Source organism: Anguilla rostrata, chromosome 11, assembly GCF_018555375.3.
Source record: "Anguilla rostrata isolate EN2019 chromosome 11, ASM1855537v3, whole genome shotgun sequence".
NCBI classification, from domain to species: Eukaryota; Metazoa; Chordata; class Actinopteri; order Anguilliformes; family Anguillidae; genus Anguilla; species Anguilla rostrata.
The window spans coordinates 23,964,318-23,973,337 of NC_057943.1; the positions used below are offsets into that span (position 1 = coordinate 23,964,318).

Below are 9,020 nucleotides of genomic sequence, written 5' to 3' on the forward strand. Positions count from 1 at the left end.
ATGGAACACCATCTTCCCAATATTCCCTCATTTGGTGTTTTGTTGAGGGTGTTGGAGAGCACTGTCTAATACGTTGGTTCAAAATCTCCCATAATTGTTCACTTGGGTTGAGATCTGGTGACTGTGAAGGCCATAGCATATGATTTGCATCATTTTCATATTCATCAAACCATTCAGTGACCCCTCATGCCCTGTGGATGGGGGCATTGTCATCCTGGAAGAGACTACTCACATCAGGATAGAAATGTTTCATCATAGTATAAAGGTGATCACTCAGAATAACTTTGTATTGATTTTCAGTGACCCTTCCCTCTAAGGGGACAAGTAGACCCAAACCATGCCCCATAGTATAACAGAGCCACTGGACGCCCTCACTGTAGGGGTCAAGCACACAGGCCAGTACCATTCATGTATGAGTGCATGTATGTGTACTCCATACTCGTACTCGCCTACTTGTCGAGAATATGGTGAAGGAGGACTCATTTGACCATAAAGAAAAAAAAAAGCATTGTACAGTGCCAGGTGAAAGGGCAAGAGCTGAATCCCTCCAGACTACCAGCTCTGCATGTCTGCTTTTCAGCATACAAACACAACCATATGTCTTACTGTATGATGCTGTTATTATCTTATTATAAGGACCATTTTCTTGTCAGTGTAGGATGGCAACTAATATTAAAATGGTGAGTAACTTTATTCTATCCAAAACAAATATATGGAAGACTGCCGATGAAGTACATTGCAATATATCACAGATTAATGCTAACAATACTGGAAAAAAATGGTTTGCTGTAACCGGTAGGTCAGTGGTAGTTGGCTGATTATGGAACAATGCACAACAGTCAATCTACAATGGTGTGTGTTTCCCACCTATGCCCCAGTATTCCATGTTGGTCCAATTAGGTCAAAGTACATTTAATCGGTATGTGAATTACAGTTTAATTGTTGCCTTTCGTTTTGACTTAACTATAAATCACTTTCCAAAGATAATTCTAATATGTAGATGCATTTACCATCTTGTCTTTAAAAAAAGAGTATTTGTAAAACGCGTTTTAGTGATATCATAAATATTTAGTAATAAAATGTTTTCGTGGCTTTTTTGCTTACATGTTTGTGTGAATTTGAGCAATGAATTTAAAAGAGTGACTGCGCATAAATTATTTTGACATCATTTTTTTATCTACGCATGGCAGCTACAGTAATGTATTGTACTACGTGTAAGCGCGTGTTTGCGTGCAAGAAAGATTTGGGCTGAAGCCAACTCCCCAGTGTTTGGATCAGGGACTGCATTTCTTGCTTTTTTCAGCTAGCCATGCGTCAAATTACTGTTGTTGCGTTGTCTTTTATACTAATTTGTAATGACGCATTTACTCTGTTTTCTTTAATACCTGTGCTCATGAAGATGTATTTCCTGGCCGTTACATCTAGATGGTCCAGTTTCGCGTTTTAAAAAAATGTAGGCTACCAAAAGCTTAGGGTGAGTCAGGTAGTTTGCTAACTGAGAATAGATACTGTAAATCTATGCCCGCTGTGAACCCTTTCATTGATTTAAACAAACAGTGAACAGGAGTATCCTGCACCAGATCATTTAATATGGGCGAAAATGCACTCCGTGACTTCATCGTCTGAGCTACGGATTGGTGGAGCTGGGCCAGAACAAATCATTCACACGTGACTTGCCTTTCTGCGAATGTTCCTGGAAAGTGGTTCGCTGGTTTGTAAAGGGAAAACATTGTAAAAAAAAAAAGAAGTGTATAAAGACTGAGTGACTTATTATATGAAACAGACGGAGACCAGTAAGTTGGGTAATAGAAAGCAAATAAATTGTACTTTTTCATGATCTTTATAACCTTCATATTTCAAAGGCAAATCCAAAAATATGACTAATCAGCAAACTTAAAATAGCTCACGCTTACTCGGAAGAGTTGACTACAATTATGAAACGTTGAAAGTACAACTAATAGCCTGGCAAGCATAAGAAACTGTCGCTCACAAATAGCTTTCTTCTTTCCTTACGATTGTGCTAAATTGTGGGTGATCGTAGTTCAAGTGGCGGTGGTCGTAGTTCACTGATTTATCGAATTTAAATCAGCTGTTATTCTATTTTGAGTCGCCTCGAATGTGGTTTTTATTTGTATACTTTATCTTCATCGGAATTTGTGTGTACATTTTTGAGAAATATGCTGTTGTTGTTTGTTTATAAACTCGAGGTGAATCACTGCTTGCTTTCTTAAACTATCGTACATATTAAGACTTAAAACCTACGGGCTATTCGCCCCACAGCGGATGAGCTTTAGCAAGCTATCTAATTCGCTGGTGTCGTTCGCATGGAGTGCACGGAACTGAGGGTGTAACATCGAAAGAACCCTGAAGCAGCCTGTAAGCATCGCAAACTGAAAACTTCTTGAACGCTTCAGGATCCTGCGGATTAATGAAACACAATTAAAAGGTGAGCTAGGTAAATGTGATTCTTATTACTTTTTAAGAATTCATATGTTCGGCTAAGGTCATTCACCTCCTGTCAGCTTTTTAGTGAGTTTTATGTCTGTGCCAGATATAATTCCGTAATTAAACTGTTGGTTATTTGGTATGAAAATAAATTTCATGAATTGCCTACGTTTAAAATGGGTTCCATGCTTGCACCGAAGCATTGCCTAATGATCATGCGGTCATGTTTGGTAAATTGTAGGTTATGTTCACGATTAAGTATCGTGGCCGTCTCGCAAACTACTAAGTGATTGTTAAAGCATTGCATTCTAGACAGCAACTAATTAACAATTTTGTAAATTATGATAACCTATCAAGTAGCCTAACCTTGTCTGATCTTAACTGGCCTAACGCATTTTCCCCGTTTTGCTGCTAATGGTTAAAGGGATCGCTAAATGGTTTCCAATTGTAGCCTAATTCAGTCTGTAGTTTATGCGAGGCATGTTCCGTTTGACTTACCAGCCAGTAATAGGCAATTAAATAGCCTACAAATGAAAAATGAACAGACAAATAGACAATAACCAATTGATATAGACCAAGACGTTCTTTAGAGGGATATCATTCAAGTTGCATGTGGAATTTCATATACTTAAGTAGAGATGATTTCTCGTCATTCATTTTGTAAAAAAAAAAAAAAAGAAAAGAAAAAAAAGGCAGTTTAGTATAGCCTGCACCACAATAATCGCCAAAACCTTCAGCTGCTTTAGGCTGTGTCTGAAATGAGCAAAACAAAAAACCTTTGTTAATAATAATAATAATAATAATATTAGCTTAAACTATAGCCTAATGTCATAGAATAAAAAATATAACACTTTAGCAAATTGCAGGTGACACATAGCCTCTAGAAAATCGCAGTAAAGACGCAATGTGTGTGTGCTTTTTTTTTTTTTAGGCTTTGGATGGGGCATACACAGTGTGTTTCGCAGACAAGGGAAAGTGATACACGAACTCGAAGTGCTGAGGGTCGGGTAGAGACCCCGGACACACGCGCAGTGCACAAGCCCGCCGGTGTTCCCGTTAACACGGGACGGATGATTCTTCCAAACCTCATACCCGAGAAATCCCTCATCCCAATCCGGCTCAAAGACCCCGGACTGGAACCACGGCAGAGAGAATCCACTAAGGATGCGTTTCGAGGGGAGGGTGCGATGGCCCAGCTTGCCGAGTCTGGTGAGTTTCTTCTGCTGTTGTTTTTGTCATTTAATAATTCAGTCGACAAGAAAATACGTAGTAAATAACATTTAAAGCTCAAAGAAAATTATTGTTACTGCACGTAGGCATTCGACATGATCAAATAATATGCTCATAGGTTATAAAAACTTTTTGCTTCATAAGAAAAGTCTGGAAAGTGTATCGAGCCTGTATCATGATGCTTTTTCAAAATGTCAGTTGTCTTGAGTTGATTTACTGCCGAAGTGTTCACTCCGCTCGTAAATTAGATTGAAAAAAACAATAGATCTGGTAAACCACTGGCTCTATTATTTAAAATAATTTACGAATTTTGGAACAAGGATGGGCTGCACAGTAGTGCAGTGAGTTGCACAGCAAGACGGTCCTTGATTAGAATCTCGGCCAGGGCCTTTCTGTCCAAGTTTCCTCCCAGTACTTCGGTTTCCTTCCACTGTCCAAAGACATGTAGGGTTAGGTTAATTGGAGAGTCTAAATTGCCCTTATGTATGAGTGTGTGAGTGAATGGTGTGTGTGCCCTGTGATGGACTGGTGATCTCTCCAGAGTGTATTCCTGACTCTCGCCCAATGCATGCTGGGTTAGGCTCCAACACCTCCTGTGACCTTGACCAGGAGTAATCTGGATATAGTTTATGGATGGATGGAACAAGAACTTGTAGGATACTTTGATAAGGATGCTTTAATTACACACTGTTACTTATCACTGGAGGATGTTATAAGGCTAAGGCATCAGGATGTGCAGCTATGAACCGTTTTGGGTCTGAAACTCATTACGCATCGGTGATGTACTTCCTTTGCATGTTGGGCAGGCTGGTACTGGGGTTGCATCACTGCCGCAGAGGCCAAGCAGCTGCTGACAGAGGTCATGGAGGGGACCTTCCTCCTGCGGGACAGCTCCAATCCCGGGTACCGGCTCACCCTGTCGGTGAAGACCAGCCTGGGGCCCACCCACCTGCGCATCGCCCACTCGGACGGGGTGTTTGGCTTCGACTCGGTGGTGATGGCCCGGCCAAGGCTGCGGCAGTTCAAGGGGGTGGTGGAGCTGGTGCAGCACTACGCCATGGCCCACCGCCGCCCCGCCGGTCCCCAGGAGCAGGCCCGAGCCCCGGAGGAGGAGGAGGCGGGGGGCGAGGAGGCCCCGGAGGCACCGACGGCCCCAGAGAGCACGCTCCAGCTCAGGCTGACCCGGCCCCTGTACAAGTCGGCCCCCAGCCTCCAGCACCTGTGCCGCATCGCCATCAACCGGCACTCTCGCTGCCATGTGGACCTGCCCCTGCCGGACAGGCTGAAGGGCTACCTGCTGGAGTACCCCTTTCTGCTGTAGCGCCCCGTCACTTTGCGTCGCTCTCACACTCGCACGTTTGACTGAGCTGATGACGGCTTGAGGAGAGACACAGGTTGGCTATTCCCTTATTTTTTCAACCAATGCTGTGACCTCTCTGATCTACAGCAAGACATTTTTAAAGGATTTCATATCCTTAATTGTAAGGATTTTCTTGTAATGTTCAGGGCCAAAATATGTTTTGTTTTTTTCGTTGTATTTTTTTAATCCCCGCAGGGGAAATAAATATATCAAGGGAGTTCTTGAACAACTGCTATTGTTTGAAAATGTTGACACCTTTTTGGAACGGAAGTGCTTTTTTAACCCACTGTCCTGTTTTTTAAGAAGTAGGGGTAAAAATGTGCTCTCTACTATTAGAGTTTTGTGAGGAAAAAGAATGTCAGGTTGATGGATTTGTATTTGAAATGGTTTATATAACCATTTGCAAATACAGTATGTATGGCCAAATAAACAAGTTTTGTGTAAGTATCACAAGGCAAGAACTATTTAATGAATAATGTAGCAATAGTAAATGCTATAAACAAATTGTTTACTGTTTCAAATCTAGTATAATATGGTAGAGCAGATACACATACTGGTACGTACTTGAAATTTGAGTACCTCTAAGAGTGGAGTATGTATGCAGACACTTATTTTGCAAGGCATTCAGTTCTTGAAATGATTAAAATATATTATGTTCTCATTACAAACGAAACTTGCAGTTAGTGGCATTTATGTTAATAGCATTTGCATTTTTTTAGAAATACTGTAATTTTTACAGGTATATTCAAGTATCCAATATTTAAAAACTAAAAAAAAAAATCATTATTCAGCTATGAACTCCATTTCCCTCTGGTTCTACAACTGATTTGAACTCATTGCACATCCTGTGGCCGTCAGGCAGTCTAGCTCTGGAACTGATGAGCCCTAAAGTTTTAAAAACGTCTTTGGTTGTCTGAGCCACTTTATCTGATATTATGCCCAGTAGCCAGTTAACTGAAATGAATGGCCAAGAGGAGGCACGTTCACACAGTCAATAAAGGAATCTCTCAGAGGGACCTCTCCATATAAGGTGAGGAACTGTAGGGGACTGGGCTAGCTGTCGTGGTCGTGCCTTTATGTCCTCTGTGGAGCGAGCCTGTGACCCTGCTCGCCTGTGTGCCAGTGGTGCTGAGGAGATTGCCTTACGGCGGTGATCAACCCGATACCCTTCCATCTTTCCCCTCATACCCTGAAAGGCATATGCAGAGGTTTATGGTTCTAGTTAAACTAAATCTTCTGTCAGAAAACAACTACGTGATTTGTTTACCTCCAAGGATATGATTAGGCCGGCAGAGCGGCTCAGTGTGTTCTGGGAGTGTCAGAACTGGGAGTGTCATTGTACACAGCTAGGAATGCAATGACAAGAAGTTCTCAGCAGGCATCCAGTATCAATGGGCTTTGTCTGTCAGCCTGCGGTCACTATGTCGAAAGTTATTCTACGCTGGCTTAAGGTGTAGTTACGAAGCCTTCGTTTTAAAGTGGGGTAAAATGTCTGGTGTTAATTCACCACTAACAGCATGACATATGGTCCTCCCCTGGACCAGAGCATGACCATGCGTACTCTGAACATTTTACTCTATGCAAGCCGGCTGTTTCCTCTTTTTCAACAGCACCGTTCAAAATCAAACTTTTGGTTAGTATAGGTTCACAATCTCTTATTTGCCTTTTGGGCTGGTAAGAAAAAGCAAAGATACTTTCTGGAGTGTGTACTACCTTCCAGACCAGGAAGGGGTTAACTGAAATGAATTCAGCCTGTTCTTCTATGACGATTGTGTGCAGTTTTCAGTTCAATAGAGCCTGGAATTTTGTGAAAACATGTTCAGGCAGGACACAATCTCCAAAATGGGTGTGCTGACTAAACGTACAGTTCGTGGAAATTGTTAACACGAGCTTTCGAAGAAGACCGTGAAATATCTTCCTGAATCAGCTGTTCACTTGCGCTGTTAAAGCTGAAGTGCTTGAACATAGGAAATGTGGCTGATTGCTGTGGTGAAATGCCTGTAGCTCATTTTTCTGCCTAAAATAAATGGTACCAAAAACATATTTCCATTTGAGTAAATTGTGTATATGAGTGTGTACACATGTTAAGTGTTTGTGTGACGTGAAGGATATACTGTAATGTCACGTTATATAACACTGGAATCTAGGCAGTCTGCTTCTGAGCCTTAAACTAAAAGCATTGCTAAGCTATGCCAATTTCTCCTCTAAACAGCAGGGTAAGCAATCAAACAGCAAATTAATTGACTTTTAGCAATGCTTAAGAGGAAAGCACATGAAGACAATTGGTTTTGTACCTATACGATTATGTTAATCTATAAGTCACCAGAAAAAATGGTATGTCTACCAAATAAATACCATAAAATAATATGAAGATAATTTAGCTTATGTATTTAGCTTAGAGTCTGTATTACATGACAGATAATAAAGACAGTAGCATAATAACAATTCAGCATTAAATATCTTCCATAAAAGGGATGGAAAACATGGGATGGGACTAGGATGTTTTAGTTATTACAATTATTAAAAGGCTACAGAGAGCTAGTTGCGCACAGCAAAGTATACAATGCTCTATTCAAGAGAAATACTACTCACAATGGGCCTCTCACAAAACCTTTCTTAAATTCTTCTTTTGTTTTTCAATGTTTTAAGCTCCTACGAAAAGCCAACATGGGATTCATAAAACCTGCACTTTTGATTATGTATGTATCCCAGATGTATCAGATGATGAATGCCAGTTGTTCATAAACTTGGATGCCCGTGCCTGTTCATGTTGATTAGTATACGGAAACGCCCTAGCAGTACCATAAAAGTTGTGCGGACCTCAGGGTCGTGTGCAAACATTAGCCATGCATGGCTGTCTGCAAACATACCTGTATAGTCCTTAAAGACGCTCTCACCTCCCAAGGCACAATTAGCCAAGTAATTCAGCAGCAGCAATGGCTGTGGCGTTCACTGTGGGCTTGTGAGTCATATCATTATCAATCATCATCAATCACTTTTATCAATAAATTAAATGAATTACACGTGTTCTCAACAAGTTAGGTGAAAACTAGGTGTGGAAAAACATTAGGCGGTCATAAACTAAAATAAAAATAAGTTAAAAAAAAGAATTTACTAAAACTAGTAAACCTGCTTTTAAAAGTAAAACTAATCAGAACTTGAGAAGTTATTTAGATAATTAATGTAGTAAAAATCAATGGTCCATTTAATATATATTATTCATAAAAAAATTGTATTGATAAACATTTTGTTATGATGTTATGAGGTGTGTGCATGCTTCAATAGACTTTGCATAAATATTAAACAGAAATGTTCTGCAAGTATGTAATGAGAGTTCCAGGTTGGCGTGCCCTTTTCTCACTTTGAGCTTCTGCCCCTCAAAAGGTCTCTGCACGGCCCTGATCTTCTGCGTATGCATGTGTCCTAATACACACAGATTTTGATCATACCAAAAACACAATCAGATAAGAAAACAAACTGTTGAATGCGGAAATGCTCGTGTTTATAGGCACAGCAAATGATAAAATCAGATGTAGGCACATTTCCTGAATGAGGCACATTGCATGAAACTCGAGGAAAAAATTAAGAAAAGTGCACTTTTTGTATGCTTTCTATTCCCCACACCTTGCCACATCAAGAAATATGCTTTTCTCTTCTGAAGTACTTTTCCTCTTGGCCCTGCCCTACATGCTGTAACTGCTGAGTTTCTCAGAATGAGCGGATATTATTTTAACAATCACTATAATTATTAAATTAGGCACTACTTACATAAAGAGCTATTTGGCTTAGTTCATCATATGTCATTGACTGACCTATTTGCCATCAAGTAATAGTTTCCTCAAATGATGGCAGCTCAGATGATCATACTCCATTTTACGGAGGGGATTTTTCCTAATTGCCCTTTTTTCCACTTAAATGGTAATGTCAGAGACTTAGAGGCAGTGGTCATACAGTTCTCCAAGTTGCTGGGGACCGCTACTGGGCA

At 40.5% G+C, this 9,020-nt stretch overlaps 1 protein-coding gene across 7 annotated transcripts; it reads left to right on the forward strand.

Annotated features, from left to right (window-relative positions):
* The first annotated feature begins 1,622 nt into the window (after positions 1-1,622).
* On the forward strand, positions 1,623-7,078 carry LOC135234354 (suppressor of cytokine signaling 2-like). 7 transcript variants are annotated; one of them, XM_064298868.1, is made up of 4 exons: positions 1,623-1,802; positions 2,281-2,446; positions 3,377-3,654; positions 4,482-7,078. In XM_064298868.1, the coding sequence occupies exons 3-4, from the start codon at positions 3,384-3,386 to the stop codon at positions 4,994-4,996; spliced, it is 786 nt and encodes a 261-aa protein (XP_064154938.1). In that variant the 5' UTR covers positions 1,623-1,802; positions 2,281-2,446; positions 3,377-3,383; the 3' UTR covers positions 4,997-7,078. The 7 variants fall into 7 exon arrangements, with proteins under 7 accessions (XP_064154938.1, XP_064154940.1, XP_064154937.1 ...); XM_064298870.1 differs by having other exon boundaries at positions 2,331-2,446; XM_064298867.1 differs by having other exon boundaries at positions 1,623-1,793.
* Positions 7,079-9,020: the final 1,942 nt, after the last annotated feature.

Coding starts and splice junctions, on each gene's coding strand:
- LOC135234354 (XM_064298868.1), top strand. CDS start 3,384: ATGGGGCATACACAGTGTGTTTCGCAGACAAGGGAAAGTGATACACGA. Junction 3,655..4,481: donor GGCCCAGCTTGCCGAGTCTG/GTGAGTTTCTTC, acceptor CATGTTGGGCAG/GCTGGTACTGGGGTTGCATC.